The following is a 19,701-nucleotide window of genomic DNA, read 5'->3' as shown; positions in this document are numbered from 1 at the left end:
TATCGTCAAAGCGATCCCTGAAAGCGAAGATTGTAGTGCGAGCGCATCTCTCTTGTCTGTTCGCTCCGGAAGAGAGATGGCAAAAATTTCATGGAACTACAAGATATAGAAACCATGTTAGTTGCGAGAATCTCCGTTTTCATTCAGGGTAATCAGCTTTAACATACACCAAGAGTGTTGTTTTGGACGTCAAACAGATTGTCTTTAGACACATGATTGTCTGAATTCTGTCTGCTGCAAGACTCGGCAATGTTCAGACCGCCCAGAGCACACTGGACGCGCACAGTACTAAAATAGAAAGAAATGATAGTGATGGCGATGCCTAAATATATGATGAGATAATTAAGTCTAGGCAACATCATATCAAGAGTACTTTGAACTTCTAGATTGAGAGACTACAAAAACATTATTAGGTAGGGAATGATAACAGACTCAAAAATGTGCAATTCTAGATATGGGATCCAATGGCCGGCCTTAGGTGGGGTTCCTCTTTGGGAACGACAGATGTTCCGCTAGCGAGTCACAGCAAGAGAGGGAAGAAAGTGGGGTTGTGTGGGGTTAGGGGGCCTTAGGGCCTCCCATCTAAATGTCCTGACATACGGTGGACTGTTGCAGGCTTAAGGTCAATTCAAAAAAATTGGATTTTTCTTACGGGCACCGAAATCAATAAATTAAGTCTCCGTCCACAATTACATGCAGTGTTGGATTGGGATAGAATGATCAGCAAGGACTGCGAGCAATCCATCTATTTGAATTGACCTTGAGGCCCGTAATAGTCCGCCCTACTACGCTAGGCCTTAGGGTTCGGAGGAAAAGTCAAACCTGTTCGGAATTACCCGACGCATCTTGCTAGACACTTCTGTTTCAGCCTTTGATTGTTGTTGTTCGGCATCATCTGCAAAACAATGCAATATTCTCAAAATTTGGTTAAAAATGTCAAACTTCTTCATGGTCTCTTGGCTGCACGACTGATATCCACCAATTGGCAGCGACCACGCGAAAATTCCTGTCACAACTGTCCCATGATCCTAATACCTTGCCGCAGTTTCTGTCAACCACCCATGACGCCTAATTCAGCAGCGGTAAAGCCTTCGGCGAAGCCAGGTACATGGTTTGCCCCAATCTCGAGGACGGTCAAGGCTGCAATGATCCCTCGACTTCCCTAGACACCTTATGAACTCCTTGTAATTCTCGCAGTGATGTTCCCATTTTTTTTGTCTTGTGCACGTTGTAGCCATTGATCATAGGTGAATATTCGAGATGAAGCGGTCATGGGAGAGCACAGTAGCACATTCCATAGTCCTTGCATTCTTTGCCAGCGATTTCTCACCTGGTGTTTTCCATTTTCTATGGTTCAATTGTATCAGTCAAAAGCAAACAACGCGTGAAGAAGGCTTCAATGTGTAGCTCATGAGCAAAGGATGTGCTTACAGCTAGAAGGGCGAGCTTGGACTGATCTGCAGATCACTAATATATGCAGCAGCCCGGATAATTTGCCTTGGTGGCGGGCAGAATGTCGGATCGTTTGCAGGGATTCGGGAACTCGTCCGCATTTGAGTTGACTAGGAGGAATGCCAAAGCGCAGAGGAAGAAAAATAGTCTCATTTCGAGGTCTTGTTGGAGCAAGATGGAATCGAAACCAGCACTCTTTGGGGGCTGTGAGTGAACAGGGGAATCAGACCAAAGCCACGCACGTAATGAACGGCATGCGAGGACCGTTATTAGAGTATTTGTGTATCGTGTCCAGGGAGGAGTCGTCCAAGATATATCTTCGACGCCTTTGCCAAATAGGGACCTTGCTTGACGTCTTTCAGCCGGACCATCTTTTGATGCCCTCCACTAGCACTGATGCAAGCTCACAAGGTCCTTGAAAACCTGCGGCGGCCCACGACTGTCGGACGGCCTACCTAGTGGGGACCAAACTTTGACGCGGCGGCCTTTTGCTCGAATGGCAAACCGACAGCTCTCCGTCCGACATCGATGGAGCTCAATTGAGACCAATGACGAGCTCGAAGTTCAAGAGAACCGAAGAAAGGTCTAAGCGTGAATGTGAAGCAAGAGGAGCAGAGATAAGGACCAAGGCCAAACGGAAAAGCAGGAGGGCGTAATCAATGACCGGATAGTCATGTGCTTCTAAGATATGGGAACTGGCCTTACAAAACATTGATGGTAGCTGTTTTGTGCTGAGCAGATACTGGAGGAAGGCTTTAGTCGCCTAATTAACCCCATGATAGATTCTCAGCAAGCAAGATACTGCTTCAGGAATGTGCTACAAATATTACTGTTTTGGCGCTGAAAATATTCACTTTTCTATCCAGCGGCTCGAACTGCAAGCTTTGCAATCTTTCAAAGGTTTATCTACTACCACAAACACATATTTCAATCTGTCGGGCAGATGGTCAGTTTGGAATGATAATGTGGAAACCGTTACACTCTGTTCCAACTGGAGGCACGCAAACCTGGCAAAACCCCAGCACTGAACCGTGGGGTTTTCGTTACCTACATAGCTCTGGCAATATCCCTTGGGTCGTTCACCAAATGCGAGTGCCCAGAGTGGGTAAAGTTTTTGACTTTTACACGGACGGAGATGCTACTAGACTGTTGAAATTTATGTTTGCTTTGGCTTGTCACTAAATTTTGAGGATTGATAAATACTTCTGGGGACCTTGTCTACGAGGCGAAAAGCTCTTCATGAAATCAGCCAAAGATCTTGTCCTAAGGTGGATCATCTGAGAGGGCTAGAAGCAAAGTTCTTAAGTCTGCTTTGACTCTTTCTTGTTTTTGAGGAGTTCTGGACCTGGTTCTCAAAGCTACCTGTTGTGAGCGTTAACGACTCTGTCCGTCCACATAATGCTTGTTCACGATAGAAAAATGAGTAGAGTTGTGTAAACTGTCTAGCATGAAGTGTCTTCCCTAGGGAGTATTCCGTGGGCCTCTACGAGACTATTATTTGCTCTCCTTGGGCCCTAAACTGAGCAATGGAAGTTGGAAACAGTGAAGCAGTTATGACGAAATTAAATGCACATTTTCTATGCTCTCATCATGACTGGGGCGTCGTATGGTTTTTGTCACTCAAATCAATGCTTTTACTCCGTATTAGGAGATGGCTTGATACTATTCGCTGCTTACAATAAATCTTGTCTGTAGATGCTTTGATGAGTTGTTCTATACTCCATATCTCTGCGCTTTTTCAAAATACGAGGTGAGGACCAAAGGTAAATTGTTTGACCAATCGTAAGATTTGCAGCTGAACAAATCAGCACTTCATCTTATCCCCTCCGAGGTCGGGCAGGGATGTGAAATGGTACTAATAGCGCTGTCGATCATTATGAGGGGTCCAAAGGATGTCAACAAATGCCTATTTCGGCCAATTGAGACTGTTCTATCTAGCTATCGGCCTCAATTTCATCATGGTGTCATTGCCAACAGTCTCCTCTGATACACAGCCAAATTTGGCAATTGCTGCATTTGTAGAAGGTCCTTGATCCATCAGAAATAGCCTCATTGGCGCCATTAACAGACGATTCTGTTATATCCGTCCCAAATTTGCGCTTGAGTGCCCTTTTGAGGGGGCAGCCAGGCGGGTGGAGCTTTCCCTATTGACACCGGCCGTTGGTTTTCTGTCGTACGGGTTCGTGGGCCAAATTAGAGCCTTCTGTGGGTAGAATCTCAGACTCTTCCTCCTCGGATTCTTCCTCCTTCTGAATCTTATTATTCGAGTAGAGCAATTAATTACATAGAGTCACCATAAAATCTCTATAAGAAGTATGCGTTTTTTTGGCTTTTGCAGTATTTGCTATCGAACTCTATTTCTATAGCAAATAAGTGTTAACGTAAGCAACGTCAATAAGAAAATAGAATAACGGCTACTAAGTTCGATAATTCTGCTTTCGATGGCACGTAGAGCTAGCGCGCAGTTGATTAGCTTGGTCCACGCTCTTTATATAATGGTTATAATCATTAATAGCTATTGGTATAAAGAGCTTCTTGAACGGTTGACTGTTAAAAACAGGGCATAAAATGTATTAATTTTCAGACGTTAATTTTGGGCATCTTTGTAGACGTTGAATTTTATCCTCAAGTCTGTGGAGGCTATAAGCAGTCGAAATAGCGCCCATAGTCTTATTATCTCGCCAAATGAAGCATAGAACGTTGTTATCTACTACTTCTGCTACAGTAGAGTCCCATAGCAGCTCATTATTGTTGTCAAAATAGCTCTGAAGATCAAGGGGAAAGCCGTCAGCCTTTTTGCGCGTTGTACCCATACAATAGACCCTCATAGCCAAAAGACACTGCGCAACAGGTACATTTAGAAACAGATTATCCAAATAGATGCAGAAATCAAGCTGTTTTGGAAGCTGTTCGGCGAGACGTAGAACAAGCGCGAATGTGGGTGCTAAGGAGACGTTTTCTGTGTATTTGTGGTCTGTGAAGCGCAGACGCGGCCAGCTCGTTTTTTTACCCTTTTCGAGCGTTTCAACGCCCTCTACTCCAGAGTGAAATAGCCAGCTCCAGATATAGCCATGGTCGCCAATACACCATAGCTTGTAGCCTGTATCAATAGGCTTGCCCTTTAGCTTGATTGTATGCTTTGAACGGCCCTTAAAGCCGACCATAGCCTCGTCAATAGCGATATTAGAGGAGGGAGTAAAGGAATTTCGACATGCTGTTCGTACAAGACCAGCAACGCGCTGAATTCGATAGAACCAGGGTGCGTTTGAAGGAATAGGGCCACTTTGTGTACTAAAAAAACGATGGATTCGTTTGAATCGACCATATCCTATAAATTGACCAAGTTTATGAATTTTCCAATAATCCTCTCGAACTGCCAATCGGTACAAGCCAAAATAGAGATTTATGCCCAGATATACACGTATTTCTGCCGATGTAGTAGGTACCCAGGGGCAGTTCGACGGGAGAGATAGAGGAGGAAATAGAGGATTTCGAAGTTGAGATTCGGCGTACGAATTAGTCTCTTTGGAGATGATTTCCACCACAGAGTCGCTAAAAAGAGCTGAAAAAAGCCTAATACAGATAAATCGGTATATTGAGGAGCTCCTTCTCGATTTTCAACGTAATTAGCCTCAAAATGAGGAAGTTCTGTTGAAATGAGTGTGGGTGATTCATCTGCGCATTCTGACGCAGGAGCAATCACTGCCAAGGCTTGATCGACATTATTTCGATCAATCTTTTCGGGGTCAATTCTGCGCCGTTTTCGTTGGTTATTGTTTTGAGATATTTGCGGAGGTGAGTTCTCTCTATATCTAATAGGGATTTGCGTATTTCGACGTGGTCGTAGCATTGGAGGTGGTTGAAAATTCATTTCAAAAACCAGCTGCGGAGAGCTATGGCGATCAAATGCGGCTCAAAAACCTTATTTTTACGCCAAGACGCTATTAGTACCACCCGACCTCGGAGGGGATACACTTCGGTGATTAAATTGGGGTCGGGCCGAAGGACCTCAACGCTAATCCTATCAGGTAAGAACATACATCTGAGTGGCACCTTGTACTATTATTATCAACATCTCCCCACTTTTTTAACCTCCCTTTAGCATGCGGCTGAGATTCAAGATGGTCAAGTATGACAATGATAGCATCTGTCAAAACTATACATACTCTACACTGGCTGCGAGAGAAGGAGGAGGTTTTAATTGACACCCCATCAAATCCCCCTGATTTACCTACAGCAGATGGATCTGAAGAAAGATGACGATTTTGTATACGACCGACTGCCTACGGCTGATTCCTTCCGTTTCGCTTATCTCAAGCCAGGTGTGGGTCAAGATCCCATCGAATGTGAATTGGTAACGCGAACGGTCAAAGAAGAGGTCGACTTAGCAACGCCTCAATGGGAGGCTCTGTCCTGGCTCTGGGGAGCTCATGGTAACCTTCGAGCTATCATAGTCAATGGCAGAAAATTCTCAGTGACCCGCAACTTGTTTATTGCCTTAAACCATCTTCGTCTCCCCGAACGTCCCAGGCTACTTTGGGTGGACGCACTTTGCATTAACCAAAAAGACATCGAGGAACGCAGCAGTCAAATCAGGCAGATGGCATTTCTCTTTCATCGAGCGAAAAATGTCATCGCTTGGCTTGGTGGAGGAGATACAGGCAGTCAGGTTGTCATGAGGCTTGCGCGCTATCTGCACGATTTCGAATCCGGCAACCTCAGTTATTGTGACGCGAACATGATATATATCCTAGCATTGACCTTTGGCGTGCCAGCTGTTGAAGCTGATCCATCCAATTCCGTTTTCAATTACTGGAAGATTCACAAATACGAAAACTGGAATTATATTGATCGGATTGTGGACAGAGAGCTATTCCGTCGCTCATGGGTACTGCAAGAAGCAGCATTGGCCAAAAGCCTTGTCGTTACATGTGGAACCGAGACAATACCCTGGGATGCGTTCTTTCGTGCTGTTTCGCTTCGCTTTTCGAATGACCGACGCGCACGGGATTACCCAACCGTCCATCAAGGTTGGAGTGCCATGCAAGCAATCGAAAATCTTCGACAGCTTGTTGCAACAAAACAGCGCCCTCCGGATCTACTAGAGCTACTCTGGGCTTGTCGTGACTACAAATCGACCGATCCCAGGGATAGGATCTTCGCCTTGCTAGGTGTCTCAGATCTACTTTACGGACATGGTCCTAGACAGCAGCTGGGCTTCGAAATCGATTACTCCAAGCCAATCCATGACGTTTTTGCATCTTTTGCGTTGTCTACAATAGCAAAATACGGAGATTTGCGCGTGCTGGCTACCAGACGGTCTAATCGAGCATTCGATAATAACTACTTGGGGTCATGGTGTCCTGATTGGGCTTCTTTGGATGATGGTGTGTCTTTGCTTTATCGGCAGCGCCAATGGTCAGGAAACATCATCAAGTATAGGGCATGCGGTGACCTGTCGCCTATTGCTTGGCTTGCTGCTGGGAAGACACCCAGCATGGGCGTGTTAGAAATGGGTCACCTTGTCTTACGCGGCTTCATCCTCGACAGAATCGCGGCCTTACGACACTCTTCGTACTTCGTAATCGAAAGCGACCGTTTGTTTGACTGGCATAATTGGGCAGTGTGGCCAGACCAGAGAGGACAGGCCAAGATCACCCAGCCTAAAGACCAGGCAGACCCACAGCGACAGGACGCGTTCTGGCGTACTGTAATCGCCGATGCTGATGTAAATGGCAATCGTCAACCAGTCTATCTCCGCGCACAATTTTACAGGTGGTACCAGAAGGTCATCGAAAGCTCCAGTACGGGAAACGATTCAACGGCCGAGACTCTAGCCGGTATAGAGGACAAGGACTTTCTTAATCGCATGCGCCATGTAACCAGAGGGCGGTGTCTCTTTGAAACAAGCGAACATGGATTGTTGGGAATTGGCGACAAAGACTATAGTGCCGAGTTGGGCGGAGCACAATTGAGACCTGGGGACCTTATCGCCATAGTTCACGGGGGACCATTACCAGTAATGCTGCGGGCGGTTGATGGTCCGTTGCAAAAAGGAGCTGAGCGCACTTACAGACTTGTTGGTGATGCATTCTGCTATGTCCATGGTATGGTGGACGGCGAAGCGCTCCGACTAGGGACCAAAATGGAGAACTTCACCATTGTCTAGACAACAAGCTTGTCTGATATGATACAATTCAGGAGAAAACTTTTGAGGGGTACAGTACGCTTGGAATCCACTGTCGAGTACTCGAGTGGGTGCAGCAAAGACTGGGCGGACGGCCGGACTGGGCGAAACACGGAAAGCCCTACGCTGATATTCGACAAGTCTCTCGGCTCCGAATACCGCTACGCGACTGAGGTGACCGAACAACCTACTCTTTATGGACAAGGTGTCATGCGTACCAGTCAGATCGCTGTAATTTGTGCTAATAGTATGTACCGCACTCTCGACGCCTCTTCGAGATCGATGTGGCCGGATTCTGCGCTGCCGCGTCTATATACGGTCAACACGCCTTCCACATCAAATACACTGAAGAGGGCTGGGAAGACATCTGCGCCCAACACGATCATACAACCGGCCAAACTGACTCAGGTGCCCAGGTGCCGGCTTCTGCTCCATCGATACTGCACAATGGAGGCTGTCGTAATCTTTGAAGTCTTGTTGTATACAGTCTGAGACACTTGGACATGAGAATCTGGGTTCAGTCTTCTTTAGCTACTGAGCTGACAAGCGTTCCCATTGGCAGCTTAGGTTACTGTTTCTTTCCAGCATAAAGATACTCTGGCGTATATTTTGCTTTTATTTCGATGGGTACCCCTTCCAGGTTCGTATTCCTGCTTCTTCATATCTGCCCTGGATTTTGATATCAGACTCGTTCCACTTGCGATCGTTTCCTTTCTCATGTCTTTTCTCAACATTATATCATTCATCTCCCTGCTGATCACCAACTCGCTTCAACACAGATCTTGAAGAAAAGCGAGCACGTTGTGGTGGAGGAGGGCATGAACTCTTAACATTACTCCGTATGTACATTTACGTTCTAGCCGACAAAGAATTTTCCTTTCAAAAATCGCAATTGCCTAGCTGGGCAGTCTTCCACGCAAGCCAATAACCAGCGGCTTCAGGTACACAGAAACCGGCGCTGAGAAACTTCACTGGCTTGGAAACTGAAAGATATTGATGGAGTTTTATGATCACGAATAAGACAAATGATCAGCCAAACGAAACGGAAAGTCCCCGCAAGCTTAGGATAGCTACGCTCCAAGCAGCAATACGAATATCAATGAACCAAATCACAGAAATCAAACTCGAATCGTGATCCCCAAACCTATAAATCCTACTACATCCACTACGTCGATATCCAGCTCTAACCACCAACCCACGTCCCTTTAAAACCCCTTGACCTCCTCAGCCCTGACGAGCACCACACAGAATCCTCTCACGCGCCTCCGCCCTACACAGCGCCTCCCCTTGCTCCCTGGCAATCACCTGCTCATGCGCCCTCAACCGCGCACTGACCGCCTCTTTCTCCCTCACAATGTTCCGCTCGTGCGCCAGTGGCTGCGCGGCGACGGAAAGGTATTCGCTTGCCCGGATACGCTCGCGGGCTAGGATGCGGTGGTATGCGGATACTGGGTCGTGGGTTGTTGATGGGGGGTGTTGGTGAGGTGATGGGAGGTATGTCATTGCTGCGTCTACCTTGCTCTCTGTCGAATATTGGAGGAGAGGAGGGGAGAGGAGAGCGGTAGGGGTTTGGAGATGGTCGGTTCGGACCTCAAGGGCAAGAGGGTGGACTGGCTCTCCTGCCCTGTTGGAATGGTCTTGGAGGAATAACTGACTGACTGACCAATGCATGGGACGTCCACCAGCTAGCTAGCTCGCAATCTGCGGACGTTTTCGGGTCGCGAAGAGATGACAAAAGGCAAGCAAAGCAAAGCAGAAATTACCTGAGACAACCAAAAGCGATTTGTGTGTATAAAATTAGGCAAAGGAAGTACGACTCGGCAAAAGCAAGCAAGAAAAGGTGAAATGGAAAATGGAAATGGGATGATGCACTACAAGGGGCATTCAGCTGAAGACATCGAATCATATATATGAAGCAGGTGCGAGAAAAGCAAGGTTGGAGGTAATGGGGTCCCATGATGGCGGTCTCATGTCATGATGACTGTATGTAGAAATAGAAAGGAGGTCCGCTGCGTAAGTTAACGGACATTTGCATATCGACGGGCTAGGATCTCAGGTTTGGATGGAGGTTCCAATCTCCTAAGGAGTTGGACCTGGCCTTGGTTTCTTGGGTTTGTTGGCACGCTGTACAGGTAATAGCTGATTCTAGATGTTTAGCTGCCTGCATCATTCTAATTATCAAACCTATCATAATAAGAATAACATCAGTTCATAGCTCTCAGAATTCTCATCATTTGTGCGGAGTACTCCGAACTATCGCTCAATTTATTTTTGATGTTCTTCCTGCTACTACTGCAGCAGAATTTCAGGGCTGAATCAGGGCAACACTATTCTCAATAAGAGAGGGTCACTAATTCAGTGACACAAGAGATAGAGCAAAAAAACGTTCCCCCTTCTCTGCTGCCGCCCCAGCCGCGGTGGTATCGCGTGATGCTAAGACGCTAAGACACTAAAACGACGGGCGTAAGAGCGCTAGGCTTGGTTGGGATGCGGACCGGCTCTTGATGCCTCGGAACCTTGAATCCTGCATCCTGTCATAACTAACGGGCCGTTGGCGCAGCAAGACCAATTCTCCACCCGACCAAGGTTCCTGACAGTCCCAGGCTTACAGAGTACTGCGTACTACGTAACAGGGAATCCATTCGAGGACGGCAGCAAGGGTAACGACCGGAATGAAATAATTGGTAAGCAAGTCAGCGACTCGCTCTACAGCAGAGCGCTGTGTGCCTTCCGCTATCTACGGTCACTTTTCTTTCCAATGGGCTTGGCTTCACCTATGAGATTACACTTCGACTATGACGCCGTCGGTCGGTGGAGATCCACCAGGCAGGGCTCTGACCATGTCCCCATTTTCTAGCTGATCGGTGAAGAGGCTTCTGGCGTCATCAACCACATCAACTCACCCAAATCAGCTTTTTGCCCCATCACGACAAAAGCACGCAAATCTCAAAATTTGGAAAGTTTGTGTTAAAATTACCGCATTCACGCTTCTCCTTCACTGGGCTACCACCATCCTGATTGGACTTACTTGTTCATGTCCTCATATCTTTGGCTGCAATGAGTGACTTCCCGTCATACTACTGACGTAATGCATCACTCTCGCTTTCTCATTTTCCACGTACTTCGATTTCTCTCGCTCATCTCCCTCCAAGTTCATGCATATGAAGTGGTCGATTGTTATTGGTCACAAGGACAAAGGCTTCCCAGAGATGACGGTACAACAAACAGCTACATACCGTGTGGAGAGGTCAGTCAAGGAGTTCAATCATGCTGCCGAGTTGGCCACAATTGTCTCGGAGCCAATGCTTGTTATGGTCACGAAGGTCAGTTCTACCAGCAAATCTTTTTCCAATCCCCTCTTTTGCTTACTGCAAATAGTCGGCATGGTCTACACTGCCGGCTGTACCGACGAAAGTTATGGCTCCAGTCGATGCCCATCAAAATGCAATTCAGGTAAAAGCCTTGGACAATACATCGCGGAGGTCACGGCTGATCCTTCTCGGCTTCTAGATGCCTACTGGGTGGGTCATAGCTATTGCAATGGCACGTCTAACCAATGGTCTTGTTGTGACAACCAATTTGGTGACAGTAGCAACAATGAAAACTTTCCCTTTTTCAACGGCCAGCCATGCTGGTGTCCTGAAGAGAATGCCAATATAGCTTTCGCCGCTCCCTCAAAGATTCCAGATATTGCAAATCTCGTCCTTGACCAACCAGGTAGAATTTCATATTTTCCCGGTCAGGCCCCGAGTATGACGATAAACGAACCTCCCAATACCAACTCAAACCCTTCTACTAGTTCGGATTTTGATTCTCCCACCACAGCTGCAGCAGACCAAACTCAAATCACTCGAATCACAGTGAGTCCCTCCGCGACCAACGACTCTCCTGCTCGAAACACCGCATCCCCATCTCACAGCAGCTCCACATCTCAAACTCCCATCGCCGGCTCTCCTGCCTCCCCTCCGATCACTCCCTCCAAGGACCCAAGCCTCTCCACCGACTCCAAAATCGGAATCGGGGTTGGCGTCGGCGTCGGGGCCCTCATCCTCGCCGCCCTCGCCTGGCTACTCTTAAGCTTCCTACGCAAACGCCGCCAAAAAGCGCCGCCCCCAATCGAACACCCATTCCGCCCAAAATCCTACGGAAGCTACGCCGGCATCTCCGATGCCCACAGTAGAGATAGCACGAACGGTGACCTACGGAGTCCAGCGTGGTCAGGCCACAAACCGGAGTTGCCTGCTGATGAGAGAGCGGTTGTGGCTCCACGCGACGTGTCAATGATAGAGACCACATGATTGCTTTCGGTAACGTGGATGATGCATCCTTAATCTCTTCAGCTACTCATTCAGTAACCAAAAGTTAGATATGACATTGCACCCGGCCGTTACTTCTAACGGGGTGAGGCAGTATACTCCGTACCGACCGGCATATGGGCCACAAATGCGGAGTATTCATGAGATGCCGGCTTGAATACTGCGAGGAAGCAGAAGTGGCACGGCTTGACAACAGGACTGGGAGTTACATGAGTAGACGAGGAGTTGGTGGCAACACACATGGCATAACTGGTCGGTCGCTGGGCTGGGAGTTGGAACGTGGGTGAACGGAGACTTGCAAATTACTCGGAACTGTACTTCCATACTTCTGGGCAACGTTCAGGCGAGACGGAATTAATCAGAGATCAGACGTTACCGAGATAGATTGATGCATGTATGCCTCTAGCATACTCAAGCTGAGCTGATAACTGCCGCAGAGTGAGGGAAATGGAGGCATTTTTCGTCATGAAAATTCGAGCACTATCGTCATGACTGGCAATTCGGCCATTTCTATCTAGATATCTAGGCCCAGCGTTGAAGCATTTCCCACGTTAGCACCAGCGATGTGAGGCCTTGGCATTTGGTACTACATTCTGTGTATATATTTCAATCTTCTGCAGGATCGATCCTAGACTCCTAAGCATCATACGTCTAGCATACCATATCAGTTCTGCTCCACAGCGAGAGAAGCACCACAAGACAAACGATTCCCACCCTATTCTTCCCAAAAAGAAACTTCTCAAAGCAAATGTGTTCGGTTCCAAAGTTCATCTGTTTATCTATATCACGTCCTACCGTTACCAAATTGCGCCATGAAACCTGAGCCTTCATCTTAATATAGAACACTAGTAGGTAATTGTGAATGTCAAAGTCCTCCAGCCATCATTTTGCATAAGTTACTAGAAATATATAATAAAAACGTCATTTAACGAGGAAACCCTTTATCAGGATTAACAAGATGGACAACTAATTCCTAAACTGTCAGAGTCCCAGCCCTATCATGCTGTCTCTCTAGGACACAAACCTATCAAGGACAACAGTCTTTCAGCTACGTAAGACTTTACCAAGACTAACGTTGAACTTTGTGAGTGCATTCTGGCTTATTTTGCTACGCGTTTCGCCTGAATTTTGCATGTAATTTTGGTATCTGCGTTTCGCACTATTTCGCTTGGGTACGCAGGATCTGTACGTATAAGTATGCTCTCTACGCACTCATTAGATAGAACCACTTGCTCTTTACACTCAATTCATTTAGCCTGTTCATCAACTAACGTGGTGCGCAGGCCGACCGATTACGCCACAGTAGGGCTCTTGATGCCAGAACGCAAGGCTGTCAGTAATAGTGTTAACCACGTCGACTGCATCATTTTCGTTGTCAATCCTCTTATTGGAGTCTGACGACTCTTGCTGTGACCAGTAATAATGAAAGCAATACCTTCGTCATTCGTTGCAGACATATCCAATCTCCATGCTCAAAGCCCATCCACCAATATTCCAATAGCCTTCTCCTATTTCTGTCAAGCCACCTGGCCAGTGTTATTCTTTGGGATGCTGCTAGGGTCGGCTTTGCTGCGTGAGTCGTCTCAATGTCTGGTGTTTCAACTCTCTCTGCATATACAGTGCTGCTGTAAACGCCCTAGATATTGCCTCTTCCCGTATGGCATGGTATTCTGCAAAGTCCGAATTTCATGCGACTCGTTGTCCCTCAGTTCTTTTCGCATCTCTAAGACTATCGCTGCTTTAGTGTCAAAGCCACAAAAGTGGAAGCTTGTCGCTGTAATGAAGATTTAGAAAGCACATTTGGGGCTGGGTCAAGAGGTCGTGCAACGAGACAAGGGCCGCACACTGCTCGCTCTCGCTCAGTTTCTTGAACCAGTTTTCAACGGTACCAAAGTGCTTTTTGAACTGTGGACTGCGCTCCGACTCGTATATATTGTGTAGCATTGCGTTCGTTTCAGTGAACTGATGGTCAGCTCGGCGGCCAAGTTCAGCCCACCATTGGTCTGTGACTGCAGACGATTCCTGCTCTAGATTAGAAGCACGGAGTTCGTCATTTTCTGTGACATTGCTGCTGGATTGCTGCTGTCTGTGATCTCGTCGTCTGATTATGAGGAGGTAGTTGCTGGGTAAATACCCTATTCTCCCATCTCGACACCGGCAATACCACCATTCTGTTTCATTGCCCTTCAGATCTTTCTTAGAAAGGACAGCAACTAGGTCACCTTTGTTGACTTTGAGATCTCCACCTTCCACCTTACTACCTGGTTCGTAGTCGTACAGTACTCGGTAAAAATCGAGCTTGCTGGGGTCTATGACTGCTAGGTCAGCATCGCTATTGACGCCAGCTGACAGCTGCGTTTCGTTATAAGTCTTCATAGACTGCATGTCTTTGAGGAGATGAAAGGTTATTTGCTTGATCTCAGAGAGTGTCATATCTTCCATAGCACCGATGACTGTTTCGAAGTCTGATGTATCCGAGCCATCAGAATCCTTAAAGCCCTCAACATTCTCCTTCCAATGCTGAATCCCGCGACGGAAAGTGCTGGCCTCGGACAATGATTCTGCTTTTAAAGATGCAGCATCAGAGATGGCTGGATGGTTGCTTTCACAGATCTCGGCAACCCAGTCGAGGGTTCTGACGTCGTTTATCCTAAGGATACGGGATCGAATCATCTGCTCCTGAACGACCAAACTTCCAAGGTCTTTGGTAATGTCTTGAAGGCCATCTATGAGGCCTTTTACCTCATGAACCAGTGTCTCAAATTTCTTACGGTCATGGATAGCCCAAAGAGCTGTTTTAATCAGGCTGCGCTTTTTGACCTGAGTAGCCGATTTGATACTGAAGTTGTCAAATGACGTACTGAGTTGTTGCAGCGCGCTCCTTTGCGAAAGTGTTGTGTCCATATTAACCTCGTTCTTGACATCTATGGTGACGCAGCCATATTTGGTTTTGAGCTTTTGTGAATCTCCAAACATATCTAGAATAAGCTCCAAAATCTCGTGGACTATCTCTGCATACGGGCAAGAATCTAGCGGTTGCCTTGCACTAGGCCGCACGACAGCGGTAAGCCCCATGGCCTCTCCCCAGGTGTACAGCCGGCATTTCTCGATATTGAGCTTCAACGTGAGCTTCTTGAGGTCGATTGCCTGCTTTTGTGCAGTATGAATCACGTCAAATGCCTCAACACAAAGCTTAAACAGGGCTGCTAGAGTCACAGCGCTTGCTATTGTGCCGACAACCTCCGCCATTGAACAGTAATCACAAAGACGGAGTTATCTGTTGAGGAACAGAAACGATCCAGCTATGACTAGATCAATGAAACAGGCAATGCTAACGACAATATGCAATGTGTAGAGATTATATTTGATATGATAGACTGGATAGAGGAATGACATGTAGGCCCTGAATATCATCGGAGTTGAGATTTGAACTGGCGTTTCGGCCTTGTCAGTCCTGCCCAATAACTCTAGTACGGCGGACTATTACGTGCTAGAGCCCATTTTGCTAGTAAGATCTATTAATTTATCTCTCAGGCCTTCTATTTATTTATATACGTTAGTAAACACTAGTAAAGATCACAGATCTTCTATATAATAAAGGCTATATACTTTATAATCTTAGAGAAGAAGTAAATAAGGTTACATAACTATATTCTAGATCCTAGAGATTTATTAGTAAAGTTTGCAAAGGATTATAATTATAAAGAGTAACTTATATTTTAGTAGAACTACAAAAGTCAGAGTAACAAGCCTAAGGCTAAAGAGCAAGCAGCAAAGAAAGAACTAATAAAGAAGCTATATAACAAATTTAGCTATATATATATAGCTAAATTTTAGGCTAACCTGATCAGAGCATTACTATTATAAGTGACAAAGATTCTTAAGCGTCCTAAAATAACCTTAGCCGTTTCACAACCTCTACGCCTTATTAAGGTAAAGAAGACTCTAAGTAGCAGGATAATCACAGCTACCATCTACAGAAGGAAGGTCAAAGAGGCCAGAGCAGCCTAGCATAACATTAAGCCTGTAAGCATTATAGTATTTAAGTAATTATTAATCACCTCTAGTGCAGAAATGTTTGCTATTACAATAGAGGACATAAATAAATACATTAAGAAAGAAGATTCTTTTAATAAAATTTCAAGAATTTATAAATGTCTTCTTAAAGAAGGCTTCTGATACTCTTCTAGAGCACAAAGAAGAGTATGACTATAAGATTAAACTAGAAGCAAGTGCTGAACTGCCTTAAACGCAGCCCTTATGTAAGATGAGCTTAGATAAGCTTAAGGTGGTTAAGAAATACATTAAGGAGCATCTTAAGAAGGGGTTTATTAAACTAAGCACTACCTTATTTATATTACTAATTCTTCTGGTACAGAAACTCTAAGGGGGACTCCGTTTCTGTATTAATTTTAGGGATCTAAACGCTATTATAAAGAAGAATAACTATGTCATCCCTCAAATCAATAAGACTATAAGTCTTCTTAGAAAAGTTATAGTCTTTTCTAAGCTAGATATTTAATAGGTATATTACTAGATTTGTTTAGCAACTAAGAAGGACTATAAACTTACTATGTTTAATACTATATATAGCAACTACTAATATAAGGTATTATTATTCAGATTAACCTTTATACTAGTGATGTTCTAACACTTTATAAATAAGAAATTTATAAAGGTGCTTAGAAAATTTGTTATACTATATCTAGACAACATCTTGATCTTTAGCTAATTAAAAAAAGAACATAAGCAATACATACAGAAGGTCTTATAGATTCTCTGCGAAAGTGATATTCAGGCTAATATCAAGAAAAGCGAGTTCTATACACAGTTAGTGAAGTATCTCAGGTTGATTATAACTCTAGAGGGCATTCAGATAGATCTAGAGCGCGTATAAGTTATTCGGGAGTGGGAGAAACCTAACCTAGGAGATGTCTGCATAGTGCGAAGATTCCTAGGGTTTGTTAACTTCTATTAACAATTCTGCTTAGGATTTAGCAAGATAGCAAGGCCGCTAAATAACCTGTTAAAGAAGAATACAAGGCGCACCTGAGATAACCGCTATACTAAGGCGTTCTAGGCCCTAAAGGATCTTATTTCAAAGGAGCAGAGGGCATTCAGATAGATCTAGAGCGCGTATAAGTTATTCGGGAGTGGGAGAAACCTAACCTAGGAGATGTCTGCATAGTGCGAAGATTCCTAGGGTTTGTTAACTTCTATTAACAATTCTGCTTAGGATTTAGCAAGATAGCAAGGCCGCTAAATAACCTGTTAAAGAAGAATACAAGGCGCACCTGAGATAACCGCTATACTAAGGCGTTCTAGGCCCTAAAGGATCTTATTTCAAAGGAGCTAGTCCTTATTTATTTTAACCTTAAGAAAGAGACAGTTATAAAGTATAATGTAAGCAATTATATAGTTAGTAAAGTGCTCTTGTAACAAGGGAAGGATAAAGAACTCTATCTTGTAGCATTCTTCTTAATAAGTATAACATTAGTAAAATATAATTACATAATTTATAATAAGGAACTATTAATTATTATTTATTATTTTAAGAAATAATCACTAAAGTTATACTTACTAGAAGAGAATCCTGTCTAAATACTTATAAATTATAAGATTCTAGAGTATTTTATATTAATAAAGAAGCTAATATATTAGTATGCATTTTTGTCAAAGTTATTATCTTAATATAACAATAGAAAAGCTAACATATTAACTTAAAGGGAAACTAAGATTCTAAGAGCAAAGGAGAATCCTAATCTGTATTAAACTCTTCTGCAATCAAATATGCTATCTAAGGAAGTAAAAGATAACCTAAAGATCTCAGTAATGTAGGCGTTGCCAGAGGAAGAAGATTTGCCGCTCTAAAAGAGAGTAAAGAAAGAGAATCAGGTTAACAAGACGTTTAACGCGATTAGGATAGAGAAATAAATAAAAAACCTAAAGAAGAAAATATTTAGATATAATATTTAAAATTATAAAGATAAGGAAGGAGTGCTATAGTACAGAGAAAAACTAGCAGTACTAGTAATAATAGTGACAGATGTGATTTAAGAGATCTATAAGAGCAAAGAAACTAGGCACTTAGGCTATACAAAGATAAGAAAGGCTATTACGAATAATAGATACTATATCTTAAATAAATATATATTAGTCAGGAGATTCTTACAGAATTATTATGTCTATAAAAGGACTAAACCTGTACATTAGCTCTCTATAGGCCTATTGCAACCTCTTCTAATTCCTAAGCACCCTTAGCAGGATATCTTAATGGATTTCATTACAGGATTACTAACATCAGAAGACTATAATGCTATTTTAGTGGTTATTAATTAGCTAAGCAAGAAACGCTATTATATCCCTTGTATAGCTGTAAAGGAGGGTATGACTTTAGAGGAGACAGCTAAGATATTATATAGGAATATATAGAAGCTTTATAAGCTTCCTTAGATAATTATATCTAACTAAAAGCTATAGTTTGCTAACAAAGTATAAAAATAATAGTACTAAATCTTAGGAATTAAAATAAAGTTATTTATAGCTTACTATTTATAAATAGATAGCTAGACAAAAGTCTCTAATATAGAAATAGAATAATACCTAAAGGCCTATATAGATTTTGTATAAGATAATTAGAATAATCTTCTCTTAAACATCGAATTTGCTATAAACGTAATAGTATCTAAGTTTATATAGCTATTACTATTTATGATTATATACAGATATTAACTAAGGATAAGCTTTAATAAGCCTAAGTCTATAGAGATAGTAAGGAAATACATAGCCCTAAGGAAGGCTAAGAATCTAGTAAGGCTAATAAAAAAGGGTTAGAAGTAAGTATAAGAGTATCTAAAGGCTACATAGTTGTAGTAACAAGAGCAGGCGAATAAGTATTGCTAGGAAATTGATTTTAAAGAAGGAGATAAGGTCTGGCTATTAACAAAAAATATTAGTATAACAAGACCTTATAAGAAACTCGATTCAAAATAGAGATTAGGCCTCCCTGTTATAAAGAGGCTTGAGCAGAGTTTTCGTTTAAAACTGCCCTTGTTGATGAGGATTCACAACGTGTTCCATGCATCACTGCTGACCAAGGACCCTGCCGACCCTCTGCCAGGGCAGGAGTACCCACAGCCTCTGCTAGTAAAGACAGAAGAAGAGGAGGCGTGGGAGGTCGAAGATTATAGTCGACGTCAAGAGAGTGGGCAAAGCATGGAAGGTACGAGCAAGATGGGTAGGCTGGCCAGAGGACCTGACCTATTACCCTATCTTAAACTTCAAGGGCTTTAAAGACCTGCTTAGGGACTATTTTGAAAGGCACCTAGTGAAAAAGGTGGGGATTATTTTGAAAGGCATCTAGCGAAAGAGGTGCCTAATTAGTTGATTTGAGGTAGAGTACAGAAAATTTAATAAAGATATTACGTAATAGATTTAACTATATATATATAATTAAATATTAGACTAACTAAATAAAGAATTATTAGGTTTAGTAACGTTAGAATAAAAGTAGACTTGCTTTCTTATACTCTTAATTAAAAGCAATTAATTTTTTTTTAGAAAGGAGAGTAGTGTAATAGATAATGTATTTCCTTTGCTATAGCACAGGAAATACATGTGCTAGCCACATACTCAGGAGGCAACATCTATAACTGACTTGCAGCAGCAAGCAAACTCCTGCTGTAAGGCACTTGTTAAAGCGTGTAAGCTATCCAGACGGATTACAAATAGAGAGGTTTGCCTTAC

General features: G+C 43.8%; 4 protein-coding genes across 4 annotated transcripts; 2 read left to right on the top strand and 2 right to left on the bottom strand.

The window, feature by feature from the left end:
* Positions 1-5,692: 5,692 nt before the first annotated feature.
* On the top strand, positions 5,693-7,621 carry EPUS_08605 (uncharacterized protein; the record flags this gene model as incomplete). Its single annotated transcript, XM_007803113.1, has 1 exon — positions 5,693-7,621. One exon carries the CDS (start codon positions 5,693-5,695, stop codon positions 7,619-7,621), a length of 1,929 nt encoding a protein of 642 aa, XP_007801304.1.
* A 1,242-nt stretch (positions 7,622-8,863) lies between these two features.
* On the bottom strand, positions 8,864-9,142 carry EPUS_08604 (uncharacterized protein; the record flags this gene model as incomplete). Its single annotated transcript, XM_007803112.1, has 1 exon — positions 8,864-9,142. One exon carries the CDS (start codon positions 9,140-9,142, stop codon positions 8,864-8,866), a length of 279 nt encoding a protein of 92 aa, XP_007801303.1.
* A 1,706-nt stretch (positions 9,143-10,848) lies between these two features.
* Positions 10,849-11,937, top strand: EPUS_08603 (uncharacterized protein; the record flags this gene model as incomplete). Its single annotated transcript, XM_007803111.1, has 1 exon — positions 10,849-11,937. One exon carries the CDS (start codon positions 10,849-10,851, stop codon positions 11,935-11,937), a length of 1,089 nt encoding a protein of 362 aa, XP_007801302.1.
* A 1,764-nt stretch (positions 11,938-13,701) lies between these two features.
* On the bottom strand, positions 13,702-15,204 carry EPUS_08602 (uncharacterized protein; the record flags this gene model as incomplete). Its single annotated transcript, XM_007803110.1, has 1 exon — positions 13,702-15,204. One exon carries the CDS (start codon positions 15,202-15,204, stop codon positions 13,702-13,704), a length of 1,503 nt encoding a protein of 500 aa, XP_007801301.1.
* Between the last annotated feature and the right edge of the window lie 4,497 nt (positions 15,205-19,701).

This window comes from Endocarpon pusillum (assembly GCF_000464535.1).
Source record: "Endocarpon pusillum Z07020 unplaced genomic scaffold scaffold2026, whole genome shotgun sequence".
Classification (NCBI taxonomy): Eukaryota; Fungi; Ascomycota; class Eurotiomycetes; order Verrucariales; family Verrucariaceae; genus Endocarpon; species Endocarpon pusillum.
The sequence above is the reverse complement of the archived record's forward strand: the minus strand, read 5'-3'. Positions and strand labels throughout refer to the sequence as shown.